General features: G+C 36.0%; 1 protein-coding gene across 3 annotated transcripts in view; it reads left to right on the top strand.

Moving 5' to 3' along the window:
- Positions 1-25,089, top strand: part of LOC149426674 (ATPase family AAA domain-containing protein 2B-like) — a 47,657-nt gene that overhangs the window by 14,204 nt on the left and 8,364 nt on the right. For 2 of the 3 annotated variants that reach the window (XM_089632802.1, XM_089632786.1), the window contains exons 8-23: positions 25-144; positions 3,174-3,260; positions 3,572-3,656; positions 3,757-3,847; positions 5,583-5,861; positions 6,099-6,235; positions 7,640-7,851; positions 10,370-10,476; positions 11,008-11,192; positions 12,404-12,581; positions 14,017-14,214; positions 14,516-14,675; positions 16,363-16,529; positions 18,479-18,627; positions 22,407-22,594; positions 23,773-23,969. In XM_089632802.1, the coding sequence (XP_089488928.1) occupies positions 25-144; positions 3,174-3,260; positions 3,572-3,656; positions 3,757-3,847; positions 5,583-5,861; positions 6,099-6,235; positions 7,640-7,851; positions 10,370-10,476; positions 11,008-11,192; positions 12,404-12,581; positions 14,017-14,214; positions 14,516-14,675; positions 16,363-16,529; positions 18,479-18,627; positions 22,407-22,594; positions 23,773-23,969 (2,540 nt within the window). The remainder of the gene's footprint in view (positions 1-24; positions 145-3,173; positions 3,261-3,571; positions 3,657-3,756; positions 3,848-5,582; positions 5,862-6,098; positions 6,236-7,639; positions 7,852-10,369; positions 10,477-11,007; positions 11,193-12,403; positions 12,582-14,016; positions 14,215-14,515; positions 14,676-16,362; positions 16,530-18,478; positions 18,628-22,406; positions 22,595-23,772; positions 23,970-25,089) is intronic. The other variant, XM_089632793.1, reaches the window with a different exon arrangement.

Below are 25,089 nucleotides of genomic sequence, written 5' to 3'. Positions count from 1 at the left end.
TATAATGCCGATTATTATTTTCAGCGAGTGATACAGAAAATAGTTCTGATTCTGAAAGCGAGATAGAGGTTAGGAGACAGCTACGTAGATCTAATCGAACCAGAAAACCTAGAAATGCCTACATCGAATCTCAGAACTGTGAAGGTATTTCATTTTACACTTTTTTTTCTTGAATTATTATTATATGTAGTTGTTTTTACAGAATTATTGTTATGGAATTTTACACTTTTTCTCTACAGTTATTTTTTTTATATTTTACTCATCATTTAATAGCATCTTACAGATTTTTCTAGAATTGTTGTATTTTACACATTTTTGGTTTTTATTAATATTTTTTTTCGTATTTTACACATATTTTTGTAGAATTATTATAGCATTTTACACATGTACAGGGTTTTCCAATAAGAGGTGTTATTTTGATATTCAATCGTAAAAGATCAATGGTTTCGTTGCTTGTGTGGCACGTAGCGCCGTCTTGTTGAAAGTAAACGTTGTCCAGATCAATACCATCCAATTCCGGCCATAAAAAATCATTAATCATCTCTCGATAGCGCAATCCTTTAAAGGAAATGTTGCTCAAGCCTCATTTTCGAAAAAGTAAGGTCCAATGCATTGATGTATTATACTAGATTAGCCCTGTCTAGCTAAATTCATTTTTAAAATGACCCCACATAGCGTATGTCACAAATATGGAGATGAACTTAACAACCCAACTCTGTTTAAACTCCTTGTACAAGCGTTCAAACTCGTAATCAAAACCACGGAGAATTTGTTGTCAGAGGTTTTGTAATATGGACATAAAGCCAAAAAGAAACTAACACTTACAGCAAATTTTATGTGCTGAATAAGGGCTGAATCAGGAAAGAATTGATAAATAACACAAAAATGATTTTAATTTAATTTATATTTTGTTTTGGAATTCTATACAGGTCCTACAAAAGCAAAAACGTTCACATTTTTATTATTGTGAAGAGGTTTTTTTTAAATTTACCATAGTATTTAGATAGAATGGTATATAATTATTGAAGAAAACAATCACTTTGCGATTTGAAATCATTTAATTTAATTTGGTTTTATGCCCGGTCGGGCTTTTGCATGCATTTTAAAACAGAAGATATCTAGTAAGCTGTCGAAAATTATACAAAATAATTAAAACTGATGAATATAAAATAATATTAGTAAAACATTTAACAGTAACATAAAATTATAGAGTCTAGAACAACACTATCATTTAATAATTATACTACTATCATTCAATTAAAAGTTATTTTGTTTTCGACCACTTTGTTAGAATTAAGACATTGTGTCAACTAGTTTTGGTCAGCTAGTTTCTCAACCTTCTTCAAGATAGCATTATTGAAAACTAACCTAACGACTTTACATTGAACATAATGTAAGATTAACATAAAGAGAGAGATAAATCATCAAATATTGCGGGTTCACAAGCGAGCTGAACCACGACTTATGGGAAAGGAACGAAGCAACCTAATTGAATAAGCAACAATGATGAGGACAGAGCTTCAGAGAGCGTATGGGTAAAGGGTAAGGGGGGTGGAGATTACATGATTACAATATATACTTATTTATTTATTTACGCCCGTTAAATAGGATTTTACGTATTATTTACGGCATTCACGAACATCGGTTGTTGCAATTCTGATACAGGAACAACCGGCTATTCGATTACAAAAGAAGTTTCAGCAGGATTGAGAACCAGTCTTGTTCGAGAAAAACAATGGCGGTATCTATATTCGCAGGACCTGTGGCCATGGTGGACAGCGACTGTCCAATATCAGCCTGAAAACAACGACATTATCAATTAAAACCTGATCAATCCATAATAAACTTTCTTAAGTCTTTTATAATTACCGGAAAAACAGGCAAAGCTTTGCAGTATACACGTCGGAGGCCGCTTTCAGTTAGATAAATATGTTTGAAAATTCTTAGAGCAAACGCGGTTTCCTGCTGATGGTACCCAGTTATTGTCACATAATTGAATTCGGATTGTTTCTAACCATTTCTCCATTTTTTCCGCTTTGTAGGGAAACCAAAGCGAAAATACCCATAAAATAAATGAATTCATTAAATGACGCAAATTTATTTCTATCAATTCTTCTACAAAAAATCGAAAAGGCGAAGTAGATATTACCCGAAAGGCAATAACGACTTAATACAACCCTGATTGGCAAAATGCACGGACCAAATATATCGCACACTTGAGTTGTCGCGCGTGTCAACGCTAGACGACTAATACATCAATAATTATCACGCATTGGTTGCGTGATATTTGTATGCTCCCCACGTGATAATAATTAACAGGAATCACCCAATTGGTGGATTCCTTGTGGGTGTGTTATTCATGTGACGTCAGGAATTTTACCAGCAAAAATAGCTGACAAGCAAAATAGCTTAACTCTAGACCAACAAAAGGTAAAACACAATGCACAGTGCCCATTTCGCATTGCGACACAATGCGTGCGACTTTTCATAAATGTGCACGTGAACCAAACCAAAATTGTGTTGGGGTCATTTTTCAATGGTTATGCCGTGTCTAGTCTTATTTAGTCTATGGTCCAATGACTCCGCCGGACCATAAAACGCACCAAACAGTCACACGTTGAGGATAGAGAGGCTTTTCAACAATAACTCTTGGGTTTTCCGAGCCCCAGATGTGACAATTTCGCTTGTTGACGAAGCCACCGAGGTGGAAATGGGCCTCATCACTAAAGATGATTTGCATTTGATTCACTCAAGTGAATTTTAATAATTTCAATGCGTTGTTGAAGCGTGTATCTTTTCATTTTTATTAATGGCGTAGTTTCTACTTGTCAAATGTCAAAAAATGACAGCTTCAAAAGTAACATCTACCGAAATAGCGGGCTATTCAAAATAACACCTCTTATTGGAAAACCCTGTATTTATAGAATTATTAAAGTTGTATTTTTTCTAGAATTATTGTTAAGATACTTTGCGCACTTTTTGTAGAATTACCATTATGGTATTTTACACATTTTTTATAGATTTATTTTTAAATATTTTACACATTTTTCTGGAATTATTATTAAAGTATTTTACAATTATTTTTTTTTTGTAATTATTGTCATGGTATTTTACAAATTACTCGACATTGTTCCTACTTTGGGAAAATACTAATGTAGGACTTATTTTTTTAGGTAATCAATATACAATAAGAAAACAGCCTTATGCCAGAAAAACTTACAGCCTTAGAGAAAGAAAGCAGCCAAAGATAATTGTGCGATGTGAGTTTTACGTTTGTTTACTTTTTCTAATTCTTTAGAATTTATTAATATATTAATTTCTTTCTTTAATTGTAGCTATTTGTTATCTACAATCTAAAAACTTTTTTTTTTCTGTGTGTAATATCACACCCGCTTGTATATTATTTATAATACACTTATATAGTATGTGTCATTTAGTCTTTTAACCGCGATTGACGCACACATATGTAATATCTCGGTATCATTGCACTAACTCTACGTAAAAGCCTAAAAGTTTATAATTAATTAAATACACAATGTACTGATTTAATAAATAATTTTCCCGTCAACAGCTCAGAGTCCAGCTACAAGCAGCTCCACATCTTCTGATACTGAAGAGGATCTTAATGTTTCTGTTAAGAATAAAACAAAAGCCAGGTGAGATATCACAATCATATTTCGGTGACTTATCTTTGTGTTTTTATATCTCTCAATACCCTCAATTTACATTCCTAATTTTCTGCCTCTTCGTTTACAGGCAGAAGAGCAAAAACTTTGCAGAGCATGCCGATCGAGCTCTGAAAGAAATTCAACCTATTGAGCTAGATGGTTCTGTACAATTTTCATCTGTAAGTTTGCCATTTCTGTATTCATTTTTAAATAATGTATAAACCCTTCGGGCTTTTAAATATAAAATAAATAAATAACGCTGATTCAATGTGAAAAACAAAATACAGTAGAACCCCGTTAATTCAAAGGGTCGGCTGCGACGGAAGTCGAACGCTAAATTTCAATTTACGCGGAAATACGACATATTTTTACGAATATACTTCAAATATCTGAATTTAAAAGACCAGCCGCGACGAAAATCTGCCGAGAAAATTCGATTTACGCGGAAATATATTGTATTTTTATGAATTTATTATAAATATCTGAATTTAAAGGGTCGGCCGCGACGGAAATCGGCCGCGAAATTTCGATTTACACGGGAATACTTGGAATTAATACGAGTTTACTCCAAAGATACCACCCGAATTTGAAGGGGCGGCCGAGGAACTCGATTTTCGCCGTTTTTTTTTTTTTTTTGTTCATAAAATTTCGAATTACGTGGGAATTCGTTAATTCGAAATTTGATTTTTGATGTCCGCTGGATTTCGAATTAACGAGGTTCTACTGTATACTCTGAATGGTCTGAATCCTGCTCTAAACCTATTTTACTCTCTTCACTCTTGTATCGCGCAGTAGTTTTTTTTTTTTTTTTTTTTTTTTTTTTTTTTTTTTTTTTTTTTTTTTTTTTTTTTTTTTTTTTTAAAAGAAAGACAAACATTCCCGGGTTACGAATAACCCAACAATGTTTGAAAATCTCCTACTACCATCACAGAAAGCCGAAAATGTTGCTTGTGTTGTGATGGAGGACTTAGCCAGCCGAGGAATCGAACACGCGACGCTCGGGTGAGACCCAAGCGCTATGCCCACTCAACCACTGACCGGTCGTTGCTTAGATTATTATTGGTTGTTGGTTATGTAGTGACTGTGCTTACTCTTGGGCTTTGCATCTTTTGAATCGACAACAAAAATCCATGGCCGTAGACCGAGTTTCAGGCAAGTCCTTATACTACCCTCTTGCGGTCGGGTAGTCTTGCCAAGATATGGAGGGCTTTTTACAAAAGCTTTTGTAGCTACAAAAAACATACAAACAATTCTAGGGCTTATAGTTATTTGACTTAATGCCTAAAATTATTTGTTTGTTTTTGTAGATAATGTTATTTGACATTAAGCCCTCACAAAATAGTTAGTCTATAAGATGTAAAGCAGGCATATAAGAAGTCTTGGAAATGATTTATATTTTTGATGTAAAACATTTTTTGGCAAGCCTAGCGGGTAAAACCGCCTCTTACAACAAGCATGGCAAGATGGGACGACGCTGTTGCGTGGAGCGACGCCTCATTCAAGAATCCTTGGTTCTTTCCGCCCGGCTGCCAAAGCTCTGCGGGAAGGTCGATTCTTAGCGTGACAGAACGACGCTTCATTCGGCCAGCCTCGTCACTCATCGGCTCGTTTCGCTCCGCCATCAAAACTCGGCGCTCTCGTTTCCTTCACTATACTGCTGCATTTTTCTATATTAGAGTGAATTTAAAAACAAGAGTGTAGTTTCGAGCTGAGCACTATTTTCGTTTCTTGGTACATTTATTAATTTTAAATATGAGTGAAAGGGATATTAACAGTGTTAGTGAATATGAAAAATCACCGCAAGTAAATGCACTGCTTCCCGATAAAACAAAAATATATTTCGATGTTTCACATCTGACATTTTTTTACATTTCATCTGCTCTCTTGTAAACTTTAGCGTGTAATCTTTAACAGGTGGGCGGTTTGGAGGGCCACATCCGTTGCCTCCGCGAAATGGTCCTCTTCCCGCTGATGTACCCCCAGCTGTTTGAGAAGTTTGGCACGCAGCCCCCGCGCGGGGTTCTTTTCCATGGGCCCCCGGGCACTGGCAAAACCCTGCTTGCACGTGCCCTTGCTAACGAATGCACCCTGCAGGGCGGGCAGAAGGTCTCCTTCTTCATGAGGAAGGGGGCCGACTGTCTGAAAAAGTACGTCGGCGAGAGTGAGCGCAACATCAAACTATTGTTTCAACAGGTATAAAAAAATTTTTTTTTTTAATCTGATTATTGCACAAAATTCCCAACTGCTTCCAACCCTTCAGAGCCGGTAGGAATATGGCCAAAGCCATTTCAAGCAATGTTTCTATTCTGTTCGTCTTTCACCAAGGCGAATCTGAAAGTATCTACAGCAATTATTTCAATAACGACTTGGTTCTCTTGAATAATTTTAAAATAAAATTTACAAAACTTCTTTATTTTTACATACTTCCAGGCCACCAAAATGAAACCGAGCATAATATTTTTTGATGAAATTGATGCCCTGGCTCCAGTTAGGAGTGTCCGACAGGAGCAGGTTCATACCAGTGTAGTTGGAACATTGCTGGCTGAGATGGATGGCATGTGTGATAGGTAATATACATTTTTTAGTATTGACATTGTTTCACTATACAGGGTGTATCGGCACGTACCCGACAAACTTTAACCAGCTATTCCTTAGCATATTTGGAGTAAAAAATCTTATGTGCACTTTGCTGTCCGGTAACGTTTTTTTTTAATAAAAAATTTATTATTCATATTTTCACCACATGTCACCACTGTTTTATCCTCTGATAAAGTTTGAAAACCCATCTGGCAAATATTTTATTCGAATTCCGTTGAATAATGCACGTGTGTACCTATATTGGCGCACGTTTACAGTCACAACGAAATAGCACGGCACCATTCGTCTCATTTTTAACTATTATTATTTAGTGTGTGCGAAAGAGCGAAGACGCTTTTTGACACACTTGCTTATAACTGCTGTTTAACACGAAACGCAATGCCAATGACAGTGATGTAGTGTGGAAATTTTAAATTTTTTTGTTTTTAATTGAAAAAAAAATGCTACCGGACAGCAAAGTGCCCATAACATTTTTTACTCCAAATGTGCTAAGGAATAGCTGGTTAAAGTTTGTCGGGTTAGTGCCGATACACCCTGTATATCAATGTTCTCACATCTCACTTAATGATAATCATCTCAGGAATGCCCCAGGGCTTGCATCTTGGACCACTCTTATTTAATATCTATACAGGGTGTATCGGCACGTACCCAACAAACTTTAACCAGCTATTCCTTAGCACATTTGGAGTAAAAAATGCTATGGGCACTTTGCTGTCCGGTAACATTTTTTTTTTAATAAAAAATGTATTATTCATATTTTCACCACATGTCATCACTGTTTTATCCTTTGTCAAAGTTTGAAAACCCGTCTGGCAATATTTTGTTTGAGTTTCGTTGAATAATGTACGTACGTACCTACGTTGGCGCGCTTTTACAATCACAACGAAATGGCACGGCACCATTCGCCTCATTTTTATATACTATTATTATTTAGTGTGTGCGAAAGAGCGAGTACACTTTTTAGCACACTTGCTAATAACAGCTGTTGAACACGAGAAACAATGCAAATGACAGTGACGGAGTGTGGATTTTTTATTTATTTTTTGTTTTTAATGGAAAAAAAATGTTACCGGACAGCAAAACGCCCATAACATTTTTTACTCCAAATGCGCTGAAGAATAGCTGGTTAAAGTTTGTCGGGTACTTGCCGATACACCCTGTATACATAGATTACATTGGTGTATTATACACTATTAAGTGGTTTCGTTAAGAAGTCTTCTTATTCCACAGAAAATCAAGATATTATATTGACGTACGTAATATGTACTATAACTATGTTAATTTAATATACGTCTACCTTATAATAAATTTTTAACAATGTTTGCCATATATCTAAATAACTAAAATATTATTACATATCACCATTTCTGCAGGGGTTCAGTGGTGGTGATTGGAGCGACCAACCGTCTGGACGCCGTAGACCCGGCCCTGCGCCGCGCCGGCCGGCTTGACAGGGAGCTGCACTTTCCCGCCCCTGCCGCGCCGCAGAGAGCAGACATCCTGAGGGTGCACACCCGTCACTGGAAACCCCCACCCGGGGAACAGGTCATTCGCCACGTGGCTGATATTAGCACGGGATATGGAGGTATGATAATCATTTCTCCATGAGGAATTCTTTATAAGATTATCAAATATTCACATCCATCTGATGGGACAATTTCATTTATTTATTTACAAACGTACTATGTCCAATTTCAACACATCACATATTACACAAACTCAATGCAAGGAGAAATATTACAATGCAGGAAAATTAACTAATGGAACAATTTTATTTATTTATTTACAAACGTACTATGTCCAATTTCAACACATCACATATTACACGAACTCAATGCAAGGAGAAATATTACAATGCAGGAAATTTAAAAATTACTGCTACAGTAGAACCTCGTTAATTCGAAATCCAGCGGACATCAAAAATCAAATTTCGAATTAACGAATTCCCACGTAATTCGAAATTTTATGAAAAAAAAAAAAAAAAAAATACTTCGAAAATCGATTTTCTCGGCCGCCTCTTCAAATCCGGGTGGTATTTTAGTTGTAAATTCGTATTAATACCAATTATTTCTTTATTTTCGCGGTCGATTACCGTAGCGGCCGGCCCTTTAAATTCAGATATTCGCAATAAATTCGTAAAAATGCTATATATTTACGCCTAAATCGAGATTTTGCTAGCGATTTCGGTCGCGGTCTACCCTTTAAATTGAGATATTCGTAAAAAGACGATATATTTCCGCGTAAATCGAGATTTCGCGGTAATTTTCTGTCGCGGCCGGCCCTTTATTTCAAATATCTGAATTTGAATTCGTAAAAATACGATATATTTCCGCGTAAAACGAGAATTCGCGGCCGTATTCCGTCGCGGCCGGCTCTTCAAATTCAGATATTCGAAATAAATTCGTAAAAATATGATATATTTCCGCGTAAATCGAATTTTGTCGGCAGTTTTTCGTCGCGGCCGGCCTTTTAAGTTCAGATATTTGAAGTAAATTCGTAAAAATATGTCATATTTCGGCATGGATCGAAATTTTTCGGCCGATTTCCGTCGCGCCGTATTTTTTCAACTCGGATATTCGAAGTAAAGTTAGTAAAAATACGATATATTTCCGCGTAAATTGAAATTTCGCGTCCAATTTCCGTCACGGTGATGAAATACGATATATTTACGCGTAAATCGAAATTACGCGGCCGACCCTTTAAATTCAGATATTTGGCATAAACTCGTAAAACTACGACATATATCCGCGAAAATGTATTTTCTCGGCCTTTTAAACTCGGATATTCTAAATAAATTTGAAAAAATACGACATTGCAGTGTAAATCGATTCAGATTTACAAAATAATAATACTAATTAGGACGATGTATAACCACGTAAAAATACATTTTTCGGCGTTTTACCGCCACGGCTGACTTTTAGATTCAGATTTACGAAATATTATGATTTATTTTCGCAAAAATCAAATTTTTTCGAATTACACGAACAAATTTTCGCGCGCGGACAAAAATAAATTTCGAATTACGAATTAACGAATTTCGAATTAAAAAAAAATTTGTATGAAAAAATTTTTCAGCGGAATTTTTTTTTGCGAAAATTTCGAATTACGCGTTTTTTCGAATTATCGGGGTTCGAATTAACGGGGTTCTACTGTATAAGCAAAATAGGGCACCTAAAAAATAAAGATAATGTCAAGTCAAGACAAGAACAAGGTTTTGATGGAGTTCACATATTTTGCCTCATCAATATAAAATATAACTTCCGTAATGACTGAAAAAAATCATTAAGGATGGGTTGTAATCCTCAATAATGTTTTTCAAGTTTTGTGAAGATTCTATTCAAGCTCTGTTATTAAATCATTCCGGACCAGTTATTTGACAAAACTTAAATAAAAACAGAACTTGAAAATCACCTTTGAAATTTGATGATTTGGACAAATTCTGTGAAACAGTCTATCCTAAGGCTTACTCCAAAAATTTCAAGGTCCTGACTTGAGTTGACAAGTCTTGACATTCTGGACATTGGTAAATGGTATCCAAAATTTGTGGAGTATTGATTGAGGAAAAGCAAATCATTATTTCTGAGTCTACGGGAAGATTGAAAGGGATGAGTTGCAACAAAGTAGGTGAGTCAATCATACTGTTAATAATTTTGAAAATGCAGATGAGATCAAAGTCCTTCCTACGTTTTTCTAAATTTAAATTTTTCTAAATTTTTTCTAGATTTAATTTTACTTCAAGTTCATTGTATGAGTAATCACCTTTTTCCAGCCTTAACCTCCAAGTAATTACCCTTGCGAAGCGATGCTGTACGGATTCAATATGATTAATGTGAACATCATAGAATGGAAACTAAATAACGCTGGCATATTCTAGATTAGGGCGAACCAACGAACAGTAAAGAGTTTTTATGCGATAATCAATTCAAAAGTAGCTCTCTATGTAGCCCATTATCGTCTGACATTGCTGTGTCAGATGGAACCCCGTTATACCAAGCGTCGATTTGTAAAGTGATAATTATTTGAAAATTTTTAGAATTTGTCTCAACAAATTACGAACTAAACTATCTGTATTTTAAAGTTGTCTTTCTATGATTTTGTTTCAGGTTCTGATCTCAAGGCGCTGTGTTCTGAATCAGTTCTGAGGGCTCTAGAAAGAACTTATCCTCAAGTCTACAAGACTCCCTACGCTCTGCTCATCGATCCACAAAAGGCAATATATTATAATATAATACACTTAACATTACACCATATAGCCACTTGCAAACGATGAGCTCTGGCATCTTGGAATTCGCTTAACTTTTTCTGTCTGAAATTTCTAGCTATTTTAAGCTCACAATGTCATTTCCATCAAGATCTATGGAGCTTTGAAATACTCATTAAAATAATATATTATAATAAAACAAATATGAAATTTATTCCACTTTAATTTTATTGACCGTAGCCGGTTTCAGCTTGTTAAAGCCATCTTCAGAGTGGTCAAGGTCTTTAATGAGCTGAAACCGGTTATGGTCAATAAAATTAAAGTGGAAAAAATTTCATATTTGTTTTATTATAATATATTATAATGGAATTCAACCATGAATTGTCAGTTTCAAAAATAGAAATACTCATTAAAATCCTAGGAAGCCATATCGTTTAATCCGTATTGCTGGGTAGTAACTACCAAGAGCCACTTTTTACATTCCTAAGTATTAAGCATAGATAAAATATTTTTATTAAAGACATTGATTTGTGTGTCCAGGTGGAGGTCCTGCTGGAGGACATGGTGGGAGCCATGCGGACGCTAGTGGCGGCGGGGGCGCGTGTGGCTCCGCCCCCTGCGCGTACCCTCCCACCTCATCTCGGCCCTCTCCTCAACACCAAGGTTGACAAGGTCTTCTCAATGGCCACCACACTGTTTCCTATGGCTGATAAGAAACACACTAGGTTAGTACCTATAGTAGTTCACATATTATTTTACCTATAATCCTAAGAATATCTTAATTTGAAGGGCCGAAACCTTACGGTTTAAAAACAATAAACTGCAAAACTTGGCTTTACGGTGAATTTTTTTTTTTTTAATGACATCAGAAAGATGATGGCCCCCAGCATCGATGCATTGATGATGAACGCGATTTCTGAAGTTTTCGGCTGTATTTTGGCATATCGCGACGGGGATAGCGACGATTTCCTCCCGGTATGAGGCCGATGTTCAAAAACATTTTCCTTCAGGTAGCCCCACAGGAAGGAGTTGCAAAATCTCAATCAGGTGAGTGCTTGGGCCACCCCTTGTCACCCCTCAGAGAGACGGGGCGCGCAGGGAACATCTGTCGCAGTTTCGCCACTGAAACTCGAGCATGGGCCGTAGCACCATTCTGTTGAAACCAGATCTGTTTTCTCCGTTAGTTCTTCCAATTGAGGTTCAAAAAATTTTTCCAACATGGAAACATAACATTGAGTGTTGACAGTCACAGTTTGTCCATTCTCCTCAAAAAATAAGGCTCAATATCCCCAAATTTGTACAAAAAAATTTGACCTCGCATGGATCTGGTTCAGCATTTCTTGGGAGCCATTCATGCGGTTTTCAAAGTCAGAAGGCTTCAACTCTTGAACAATTGTAATCTTGTAGGGGTGGAATGTAAGTCTGATGCAAAACCTCCTTAGTGAGCGGTCAGCAATGCCCAATGCAATAGCATGCTTCCGGGCAGACCACCTAGGCGACCGATCGATAGCTTCTCTCACTCTCATTAAGTTTTCGGGTGTTCTTATTATTTTAGGTCTTCCTAAACCCCTAGGTCTTAGAGTGAAACCAGTTTCTTCAAATGTACAAACCTAACTCGCGATTAAATTATGGTGAGGGACGGTATCTGTTTGTTTTGCTGTACCCTGTATTTCCCTAATCGAGGCTTAAATTTCCAATACACTGCGTTTACAAAATTCAAATGGGATGGAGATCTACTATGTCAGGAGAGATTAAGTGAGGTTTAGCGCTGGGCCTTACTAATAAACATGTTTAAAATTGTACACAACTAATAAACAATTATATAAAAATGGTTGGTTATCAGTTGTGTAATATTTAAACCACATTTATTAATAAGGAGGGGTGTTTAAATATTGAATGGAACCTTCAACTTCCAATAAGTGTTATGTCTTTGCAGCGTGACAAACCTCTACAACCAGCACATATCATCGGTTCTGCTGATCCTGGGGGAGTGTGCCATCTCCCACATTGGTCCCGCCATCCTATCCATCATGGAGCACTGCTCACTCAAGGAGCTCAGCCTCTCCGCCCTGCATCAGGGGGTGTGCCTCACTCCGGAACAGGCCATACTAATGGTAATAATTGAGATTATATTAATAACGGTTCCAAGATATTTCGTCACGATGAAACAAAAACTAGGTTTATTAGTTACCTATGTAATCTATTTAACCTAGTTTTTTTTTTCATGACTTTATATCACTTTTTGGAGGTGTGTTAAATTGTCATTTTGATGAAGTACCCGGTCACCATAAATAACGTAAACATCAAGCAACATTATACCGCTGCAGAAAATTCTGCTTCAGATGCAAAAACTGTTGATGTTTAGGAATTTTTTTAGAAAAAATATAAATCTGCATAGAAGCTTGTATTTCTATATGCCCATGTAAATTCATTAACAATTATGGTTACATGGAAAAAAAACGTGGGATAGGCCGTCACAAAAAAAAAGGTTGATTGAAGTCGAGTTGTACATGTACACAAGATAGCTGAGGCCTCACACATCTTTGCTGAATGAGACCATAAAATCCTGCATGAAACGCTCTGTGCGCGAAAGGTGCCGCCATTGCTGACGATAAACGCATTCGAATGGACATTTGAAAGCTGTGTTTATTGATGTTTAATCGCAATATAAATGGATTTTTTCAATGATTCTTATTTGTGGATGAGACTTGGAACTATCACTATAAGCCAAGAGTCGAAAAAGTAGTAAAAAAACAGTGGAATTCATCAGGAGAATCGGCGAAGGCCAAGGTGTTTGCAATTGCAAAAAGATCATGTCAACTGGTTTCTGGGTCTGGAACTTAATCCCAAGGGTTATGATTGACTATTTTTGAATTGGTGCGATTTTTCCCAAATGTTGGACCGTTTGAAAGATGAATTGGAGGAAAATCAGCCATATTTGCACCACAACAATACACAGGCCCATAGGTCGGCCATTGAAATTGAAAAATTTGCGTGATTTGGCTTTGGAATTGATTCCGCTTTCACCGTATTCTCCAGTCCTCACCTCATTCGATTTTTCGTTGTAACTGAAAGATAGGCACGGCTAAAAAGAAATATTTAACGAATCAGGAGGCAAGGATGCCATCTGTGACTTAACAGAGCTTTTTTTAGTGGCAAAAATTGGAAGTGAAGCCGTAAAAGGAGACAAGGTTGAGAAAGTACATTATCTTCATCTTTACCGAACTTTAAAACATACAAACCACTTAACATATTCACTGCCAGGATCTTTGTTACCATTAAAATGACATATGATTGGCACTGAACCGGTTTAGACCAGGCCACGCACCGTTGCAAGTATCTTAAACATGGCATTTGGGATAACATAAGTGGACTTCCAACTATTGGATGGTACATGTCGTTTAGGATTGTGAGATGAGCTGTTAGGATCCCTGTTACTGCATTATGCTTGCAGGGGATCATGTCTTGGTATTGACCAAATAGGTGTTTATTTATTTGGAGGCAAAGTGGTTAATGAAATATAAAATATTCTGTTACTTGTTTATGTAGATATTTGCGGAGGTCCGTCGCTCTGGCAGCGGGGGTGGCGGTTGTGTGGTGTACTGCCCGGCCATTGACCTGTTGTGGAGGCAGCTGGGTGAGGGGGGTGCCGCCCTCCTGCTGCATCAGTGGCAGGAAGTCTCAGCCAACGCCAACTGCTTCCTCATCGCCACCTCTGATTGCGACTATGAAGAACTGCCAGATCAGGTATTAAACATCGTCTTTTGTTTCTTTACCATATTTTAGCACAGTCTAGGTGCACCGATATATCAGTGCTTTGAGGCGAAAGAGGATTAAATGGAAGAGAACCAAACTTCATTAACCACTTAAGGCCGAGTTGCGTGCCTGTGCGGGAATCTCAAACATGGCATAAAACTGACGACCATAAGGATTTGGGATGTTATAAACGGGCTTCCAGCTATTGGTTGGCTATCTTGTATATCACATTGGCATAACACCGCAGATCTTTATCTAGCTATACCTATCTAATATAGTTTTCTTCTTTCAGCTCCAATCGCTATTCCCTGCTTACAAAGACTGTGTCTACCATGTAAAGGAGCCGAATGCCGCTGAGGTTTCCAGTTTTCTTAGTCCCCTCTTCACAACCAAACCCTTAGAAGTGCCTGCTGTACCCAAAGAGAAATTACCCGTTGCTGAACTACCTAAAGGTAACCTATCGCACTCATAACTATGCATTATTTTTATCCACATAATACATTGAAATTATCTTACAGGAGATGGGAAAAAGAGGTACATATTTGAGCCCTTTAGAAATATCTGAGCCCCTCGTTCTTACAAAATATTTGTATGGGACATTAATGAGACAAGGACGACAAATGTGCAGATCATTGTGGGTGCATAGTTATGGTTGACATTCTCAGTGCAAAATTTTACGACTTTTCATAAATTATACATCCTCTAATCCACGGGTTCCCAACCTTTTTGTACTCTAAAGCACATTCTAAAATATCGGTAGGGTGGCGGGCACCACCTATTTTTAATCGACAAACTCGGGGCAGCAATCGCATTCAAAATGACAACAACGCGGTTCCAGGTGGGGAATGTAAATATTTGCACATCACTCCTTGTACACGCCGAGTATCCGATGTGAGCCGATGATCGCCGAACCGATTGGGACGGTACGAGCATGTGACTACTGTCAGTTTGGCTATCGCTTGTTGCCATACTTATTGCTTTCACTGACAGACAGAGCTGGCAGAGTCATATGCCATGTGTTTTGGCGCCTTCGGCGTTCATCTGCTCAGTTCGTGGCGTTCATTCACTTCGGGTTTTCTGCGTGTACAAAGAGTGATGTGCAAATAGAACTCTCCGTTCCCGGCTAGCGTGAAGAGTGCAGTCTGGCTCGCCGCTAGACAGGTTGCGACAAGTACTGTCAGCAAAGGAACCACTCATACATACAATATCGCAAACATACGAACGTATTTAATAAACCTAGGCACTCAAAAAAATAAAAACTCCAACAAATAAATAAAAATAATTCACATTTTTAATTAATGTTTATGAAAAAATTATTTCACTGTCGAATAGTGGAATACGAATCGTTTCGCGAGCACCATGGTACCCGCGGGCACGGGGTTGGGAACCCCTGCTCTAATCAATAACTTTACCTTTAAAATATTTTATGTTGTTTGTTTATATTGTAAGTATTAAATTATATATATATTAATCTAATTTATTTTTTATATATATTAATTTAATTTATTTTTTATATATGTGTGTATGTGTATAAAGAAGTGTGTTAGTGACTGTTGATTATTTTACAAATCTACAGTTTTATTCCGAAATTGACCTTCAAAATTTCAAGATCTACGTGATATTTCTAAAAACCACCCCTATCCCATTTTCCCACCCCATAAAGCAGAATTTTGATACTTCTTGATAATTTTGATATATTATTTTGATTTGATTAAATTTTTCACACTTGACATTCAAAATACAAAGAAAATTACTCTCTTATATGATTTATAAAAACTCTGCTTATAAACATAGGTATTTCACATGCCCTTGTTGACTAATCACTTCGGGTTTTGTCTTGAATATTATTAATTTTATATTTGTATTAAATCAGAAAAATAATCTTCAAAAATTAGGTAGGGCCATGCCCTCGTCAAATAACCTCTTCTAGTATGTATATTGATATCTTATTCCTGTAGTTGATAATATAATGTCCTAACATAACTCTGAATCTCAGAACTCGTTCCACTTCAAAAGTTTCTTTAGCAGATTAGCCTAAATTGGTGAATTGATTCTGAATGCTATGTTTATACTTCCTACATTGTTGGTAATTACATAAAATGTATTGCAGTCATTTGTATATAACAATGAAACATTTAGCTCCTCCCGTTCCTCCACCACAACCCTCCGAGGAGGACAAGAAGAAGCTAGCGAGGCGGGAGGCCCACCTGCTGAGGGAACTACGTATTTTCCTGCGTGATGTCTGTCGCAAGCTCGCTGCCAACAGACGCTTCTACAAATTCACCAAGCCCGTTGATTTGGATGAGGTAAGACTCACCTTCTCTCATAAATTCATTAAACTTGACCAAATTAATATACAGTGAAACCCTCTTATGAAGTTTTCATGCCTTAGAAGTTTTGTACTATTTCTGTGTGCGAAAGGAAGGAGATGAATCAAGAATTCAAGTTTGAAGTCATCTCTTAAATGACTATTCAGATTTTTTAAATCATGAACAGAGCCAAGTGTGGAGTTATCATATTGTTAAAATTTGTCACATGACTCGTAACCTTCTTTTCACACACAGATTTTTCATGTAGTGCAAAAGTAAGAAATGATGTTTATAACAACAGACTCAAGAATAGACTACCTCTTAAGAGGAACGGCTTCGTGGCCTTTTTCATGCAAAACTTAAATTTTAATTTGAGGCCAAAATACCCAACCAAAAATAAATCAAATTCATTTTTTTTATCAACAGGTGTAAGAAAATATCTAGTATGTGTACGGATATGTGCTTCTTTATTTATTTGTATTTAAAATTATAAAAAATTGGCCATTTTAGAGACAACTTTGGCTAAGAACGGTTTTGTCAACATGAGAATGATCATATAAAATTATTTTGCTCTATTTACTTAATAAATTAGAAATATAAAATAAAAATTATTAACCTTTTAACCGCGTTAATTTGCTCCGTTTTATCTATACCCGTACGCGGTACATATTTTCAAATACCTATGTACGCAATTAAATGTCAAATTAAAGCATTCTGGCATGATTTATTGGATTATATAGACAGAACAGATTATTCTCCACAAAATGATACCAAATCCTCGTGTGTCAACACTCTTAGATGTTTATAAAAACAAAAACATAAAACATGTACCGTATCTTTTGAATGTGGTCCCGCTATTCACTCGGCGTGTGTGTACTTAGGCCACTGCGTTGATAGACACAAGTGGGACACCATGAGCACTTATCATTTTTAGTTATGAAAACTTTTTCTAAAACTGAACATTTAAATTTTATGTCACATAATATAATAACAAAATTGAACTAACGCCATCCGTGACAAAATTGTAAACTATAGCACTCGAAGGCGCAAAGAGGCTCTGATTATCGATGTTTTTTAATGAAATACAATTTTATTTTCGAGAAATTCTTGTAAATGTCAGCATCGTGATAGTTCTACGAATGTTCAAGCGAGCGGGAAATAAATTTATGTCGAAAGACCGCTGAAATATCGGCTGTCAAAGTTTCCGTATCAACTGTTGATACAGCCGCGTATGAGTATGGACTTTTTGCCGTAACAACAGTTGATACGGCCGCGTGCAAAGAGTTAAGGAATAAATCAAATCCAAATTTAAGTTTTGTACTAAAAAAGCAACGCAGCCGTTCCTCTTAGGATTTGTTTTGTATATTTTGTAAGATTTCCTTGGTCCAGAAATGCTTTATACACGGTGTCCGGAAACTCGTAGTACAAGCGGGAAACTGGAGAATCTACACCACATGGGGAACCCAAAAAAACATAAAGTTTTTTGATTTGAGCATTTTCAAAAAAAAAAAAAAAAACAAAAAAATATATTTTTCGGCTATTTTAGGGTTTAAGTTTTTTCTGGTGTTTAGGGTTGAATAACAGATGTTTTAACCCTGCAGAGCAGAAATATTTTATGATTACACCGGGTTAAATGAAGGGTGATTTCAAAATAATGCTTCAAATCCGAGTTTCTTCATTTGTTTTGCTTTCAAATAGTTTTAATTAGTCGGGTACTTTGATCTTCAGTAATAATTTATAAGAATTTGATTAAAAAAAAAAAAAAAAAAAAAAAAAAAAAAATCAACTTCAAACTCGATTTACTCGATAACGAAAGCTCAAATAAAAAAAAAATATACTACAAAATCGACTCCAAATGTGATGTAGATTCACCAGTTTCCCGCTTGTACTACGAGTTTCCGGACACCCTGTATATTGCTTCTTTTTAACTGTTGTTTTTTCTTTAGGTAACTGACTATCTGGACATCATCAAACAGCCCATGGACCTAGAAACAATGATGACCAAAGTGGATTTACACCGATATAATTGTGCACGCGACTTCCTGTTGGATATTGATCTCATCTGTGCCAATGCACTTGAATACAACCCGGACAGGTAAATAATTTTTTTTCATATCCCTCTTTTTCAATTCACAACAATTTTTCGAAGAAAAAAATCTTCATTCAGCTTATGACTTTGTGATGTCATTATTTATTTATTAAAAATACAAATAACTTTGTTTACATCTCTTTTATTTATATACACCTTATACATGTTTCGTGAACGATGTTCACATCATCAGGATTAAATGTATTATATATGTGTACATTTAATCCTGATGATGTGAACATCTTTCACGAAACATGCAGAAGTGTATATAAATAAAATTGATGTAAACAAAGTTATTTGTATTTTTCACAACATTTGACTGGTAATTTACCATTTAGCCAAAACAAATCTGCAAAAGTCTTTGATTTCTTATACATAGTCTTTGTATGTCACCCATTACCTTTGTGTGAACACAATATATATTTTTTTAATGTGGACATCTTTCCAACGTAACATAACCATTCGAGCATTATTGTATATAAAAAAAAAACAATACCTTGTGTTATTTAGTATTCAGGGCGTTAGGAATTGGCCGCGCTCATTCCATAATCATACCTTCAAATATTAATTCGAAAACATAAACTGCTCACTGTGATTTAAAGCCAATTAATCCACTTATATTTCAATGTTTATTCCATTTTTTAGGTTTTATAAAAAATTATTGTGAAATTTATAAACACATGAATTCTGTATGTTAGTTACCGAAATTGCCCTAACTTGTACCTATTTGGGGCAATATTCAATATTACTATTTCTATATGGTGTAGTGCAATGGTTCCCAAAAGGTGTTCCACGAAACCCTAGGGTTCCATGGAAGAGTCACAGGGGTTCTGAGGCTAGGGCCTGGGCATGGGCATAATGCAGAAACCAGGCAACTGACGCCGACTGCTGGCTCTTATTCGTACCAATCTGCAGCACGAGCACGCAACAGGCATTAGCGAATTCAACTGTATATTTTTTAATAAAACTATATTTATTAATAAAACAATGCAAAATTTCCATTCTTCGCTTTAAATATTTAAAAAATAATTATAGTTTTCTTTTCAAGTCAAACATGGCACATAAGCAAACAATTAGTAAAATAACATAAAATTGGTTAGTATGTTCACAATTGCTAATTAACTTTATAGGAGTTGGGGTTCTGCCAAAAAAGTTTGATCATTTAGGGTTTCATAGACGAAAAAAATCAGGAACTGCTAGTCTGGTAGATATGTTTATATTCACAGACATTTAAAAATACAATTTTGAACATGTAAACAAATGTTATTTTTTTAGAAAACAATTTTAAATGGCGTTTACACAAAGACATAAAACATTATCTAGAATATACTATGAGAAGAACATAAGTGTTAACATTAACATTATTACAACTTTTGGTATTCGATAGAAGCTTAAGCTACCGGCTAAAAATATCAGCCTATTGCGGGAATTTCAAAATAATTTCATTTTAATTCATGAAATCAACTACCTATTTTTTTGTAACTGTCGCTCAAGGTGGTGCTACACAAATTTGGGTAGCTATCGCTCAAGATGGTGCTACACAAATTTGGGTAGCTATCGCTTAAGATGGTGCTACACAAATTTGGGTAGCTATCGCTCAAGATGGTGCTACACAAATTTGGGTAGCTATCGCTTAAGATGGTGCTACACAAATTTGGGTAGCTATCGCTCAAGATGGTGCTACACAAATTTGGGTAGCTATCGCTTAAGATGGTGCTACACAAATTTGGGTAGCTATCGCTCAAGATGGTGCTACACAAATTTGGGTAGCTATCGCTTAAGATGGTGCTACACAAATTTGGGTAGCTATCGCTCGAGTAAATAAAAGTCAACAAATCTGTGATTTGGTCCCTTATACAGCATAAATATTTCATTATGTATTATCAATATTATTGCATCTGTACTGTATCATTCATCATTTTTGTGTGTTGAAAAATAGCAATATGTTTTTTTTTATATTCATCTAAAATCTAATATTCGTCAATAACTTCACTGGATACATTTTGACACCCATCTACATAGGTACGTATGCATTCATAAAATTACCTAGCGTTTCATAATCATATAAAATATTTTTTAGGCTAGTTCGCTTAAGCCACTTATACATATATTATATATTTTCAAACATTATAAGATAATGTGGGCCTCACTGGGTACTTTGCCTTAGCGGAGGCCCCATTTAACAATTGAATAAAATTCAACTAAAAGATAATATGAAATAAACCTGAGATGAAATAAAATTATGTACAACAATAAGAATGTAATGAATCTATATAAATAAAAAAGTAAATGTTGGTTTGTTCAAAATCTTAAATCTCAGACAGTTCATCAACGATTTCTATAAAATTTTGACACAATGTTGCATTTGAATACGCCTGTGTTTTTATATGTTGTGCCAACTGTGACAGGTAAAAACATGTTTTTTTTTTAAACAGTGCCTGCCAGTGTTGGGCGTAAAAACAACACTGCTATTGTTTCTCTATCTGCCCAGAGAGACTGAGCCACAACAACACGTGGCGGGGTACAGCTAGTAAAAAATTAAAAATCAGAAAATATTATCATTATTTTGTTTATTGCTTTTATGGCTCTCCACTTTTTAGCTATGTGCCAAAAACTATTTTTTGTTTTGTTTTGCAGAAGCTTTATTATTTAGTAGGGTGTGCTAATGAATTTGTTATAGTCTACATGAAAAGAATAATTACATATATTTCTTGTGAGAACAACCTTACTCTTAGCAAGTTTTGGTAGTGTCTCTATCCCATAGTTGGTCCATTGGAAAATCTTCAATATTTAAATCCTATTATATGTGTTTTAAAAGTATATAATTTTCCATATTTGTTAGGTTCATGTTGTTATTTTTCACTATGTCTACCATATTTGTTAGGTTCATGTTGCTATTTTTCACTATGTCTTCCATATTTGTTAGGTTCATGTTGCTAGTTTTCACTATGTCTTCCATATTTGTTAGGTTCATGTTGCTATTTTTCACTATGTCTACCTCATCTAAAATCATCATTTTTACCATCCGTCCTTCATGCTGTCGATAGAATAAAAGGGAGCAATAGGTATGAATATGAATTATAGATTACACTGCATGTGTTTACTATAGAGTTTACAAAAATACTATTTATTAAATATTTTAATTACACATACCTATTTAACAATTTTCACACATTTCAATAAAAAAAATTGTACAATCCAATACAATGTGCAAAAACATTTAAATACTTAATGTGTGTTCATTTTAAATCTATACATAAAATTTTAGAAAAATTTGCAAAATCAATTTATGAATGAATGACCCCAAAGAGATACAAAGTAAATCTATTGTATAATTTAAAAATCATTTACAGTAAAGCGCACTTGAGATGAAATATCACTCATTTATCCAATATAAATTCATTTTTATTACATTTCATACAATGAATTTTTTTAACAAAATTTCAGGTGCATGGTGTTCCTTTTGACTTTTATTTTGCCTTCACCAAAACCGGCAATCCTTCAGTACATGTTTTTATAGTGTGATACAGTGAAACCCTCTTAAGAAGTTTCCACATGAGAAGTTTTCACGCTTAACCTAGTCTATGCGGCTGTCGCATATGCGATCCATCGCGAGCTATCAACAGGTACATTGTGTCATAATGCACCGCTCGGTTTAAACGTTAAGAAGTTTTTTCTTTCCTTTGGAAAACCTTATAAGAGAGTTTCACTGTATGTATTTTTAGTTTAGCACGTTTCCATCTGTGCTATTTATCTATATTTTATATTGTCTTTTGCCCGGTCAGGACATCGTCCGACAAGCAGATCCGCCATGAGGCGTGCTCACTGCGGGACCACGCGCACGCGCTGGTAGAAGTCGAGATGGACAGCGACTTCGAGGAAGAGTGTCGAGCCATCGCCGCCCGCCGCGTCACCGAGGGCCTGCTCGTCGACAAGGATCTGCCCAATTTCATATACACGGCTAATCTTACCGGTACAATTATTTTTATAAAATTATATATTGCATAAAAACATGACTGTTATGCTTGACGGCTGATTTGAGATTGTCTGGTTGGAGATTGACGAGTTTGGCCGAGCCATACCGGTCAATGTGTGCTCCCTCAAACAGGTCTCCAACTCGTCGTGGAAGGAGATTTTAAATAATAGGTTCTTGTGTTTAAATAAGGGATTTATTAATACTTTGCGTATTACAATGGTGACTCGATAGTCGACCTAACTAGAAGCTGGCTAAATGAGATCTGAAAACACCAAGTTTGTTTGAGCATTCTAACTGGTCCTGGCGACTACTGCCTACTAGCTGCCTTCTTGCGGACTTCCACGCAAGCTCTATGCACTGCCCTCTATGAGTGCATCTGAGAAGCTCTTACTTCCCAACAGTCACCGCCTGTGCCGGCGGCTGAACTTGCACTAGATGCAAGTTAAATGTTATTTTACTTTATAGTAATTGTAGTAAATTGTTGTACATTTTTATTTTCTTGTTCCTGCATTTCTCCAACCGTTTGCTTTTAATGGCACTTTTAAATCTACTAGTAATACAGATTTTGTTTTATTTGTCTCAAGTCTCTGGTTATGCAATATTGTGTTGAGCTTTCTCTAGTTTTTTCGACTTTCAACTTTTACATTTATTGCTTTGTCGAATTTATTCTTTGTTAGGTATACCTAATATTGTACAATGGCGAAATATAGTGTTGTTTATGTGAAAAAAATAATGCGAGTTTGTATGGAAAGAGGGATGAAATTTGATAAAATAGGTACATAAATATATTATCTTCCCTTGAATTTCTTAACCCCCAGATCGCGGACCGCACTGACGTAATAGGACTACCAACAGAAAACTCCCATCTCTCACACAATCTGGTCTCACCTTTCACATGTGCATCTGTTTTGTAGTGGATAGAATCAATAGCTGTAGAAAATACGAGGTGGTTGAAGGATCCTACCGGGCCAAAATTCTGCTTGGGAAGAAGGCTCAGATACCTGGGGAGCCATGTTTGAGAATCAGGAAACATTCCCAAATACCCAATGGCATTCATGTCATTTTTATTCCCTGATTTTTTTTTTCCTTTTGAAAATTAAGCGTGTACCATCCGTGAGTATGTCGCTTGGAAATCTTTTTATGTAAATAATGAGTAAGTGTATTTTCGTATCCAGTGGACCATGGTGCCGTGTCTGCGACCTCCTTCCTCACCATCTCCCCGCCAGGTGGTGATGAGACCCTGTGTCCAGATGGGGCTGAGGGGGACGGAGACACCCCGGGAGGGAACCCCCGCAAGAGGAAGAAGCGCAAGAAGTGCTCGCTCTGGTCTAAGGGCATCGCCAAGAAGTACAAGCCCTCGGTTTCGGTAAAGGTTGGTTTGGATTTTCCATTCCTTTTATATTATTTTATTTTTATTTTTCATCATCATTCATCTTGCGTTGCAGTTGAACATACCCTTCATTAATTATACCCTTCATTCTTCAAATTCTGCATCTGTTATAACCAGGGGCGGCTCGTCCTAATGTTTACTCGTGCACCGAACCGCCATCGTTATCCTTCTTAATATTTTTATTTATTAAATTAGACACAATCTAATCTAAAAATGTTAAAAATAAAATGAATTATCTATCAAAACGTACAAACTATGTAAGCGCAACTTCCCGTGCAAGAGCTACACCGGCAGAACCAAGGTAGATTCGGGCGATGGAGTGAAACATGCGGCTGCCATTTTGTATGAAGCCCAACGAAAATAGCCAAACCGTTAAAATGACAAAATGTGCCGAAAAAATGGCGGCAACCGTGCTGTGGAATAATAGCGTTGGAATCATTCGAACCATCGTGGAGAAAGGGCTCTAGTGATATATTTCTTACATAGCGTTTGAACGAGATAGTAATATTTCGCTTGTAAATTGCAATCATGCGTCGACAGGTTACCAAATATATTATGCATGTTTTATATTTAGAGAACCTATTCTGTCATTGTAATTTATTTGCTATTTTTTTTCACTTTGGTTTGTTTCTCATTTGCAAACTTCAGACAAGTGCGCGCCCCAAAGTAAAGTGTTATTGTTACAATATTAGTGAATTCTTAAATTTCGTTAATTATGCATAACTATTTTGGTAATATTATGTGCTGGTTAAATTATTTGATTTCATTTTAATAAAAAAAAATTATAGTCATTTTTCATTATGATCACACATATTATTTATTTTCCAAACCTAACCTTATGCGACGGGTCAGATATTTGCTAATTGTTCCCTAGAAACGGCTTGAATTTTCAATGCTGCAATTTATTTATGTACTCTGTAATCTGACGATTCAAAATAAAACAATGAATAATGCAATACGAGCAAATGTGGTTAACTGGTGGTTAATGTAGAAATAAATTGATAAACTTGAATTTACCTCAAAAATGCAACTTTCCCGAAAATAGTCTGTCACGGAATAGAATTGTAACGTTTATCGTAAAAGTTAATTAGTTTAATTCAAA

Source organism: Hesperophylax consimilis, chromosome 1 (assembly GCF_061612785.1).
Source record: "Hesperophylax consimilis isolate HC1 chromosome 1, BYU_Hcon_1.0, whole genome shotgun sequence".
In the NCBI taxonomy this organism is placed as follows: Eukaryota; Metazoa; Arthropoda; class Insecta; order Trichoptera; family Limnephilidae; genus Hesperophylax; species Hesperophylax consimilis.
Note: the sequence above shows the minus strand (reverse complement) of the source record. Positions and strands in the feature narration are given on the sequence as shown.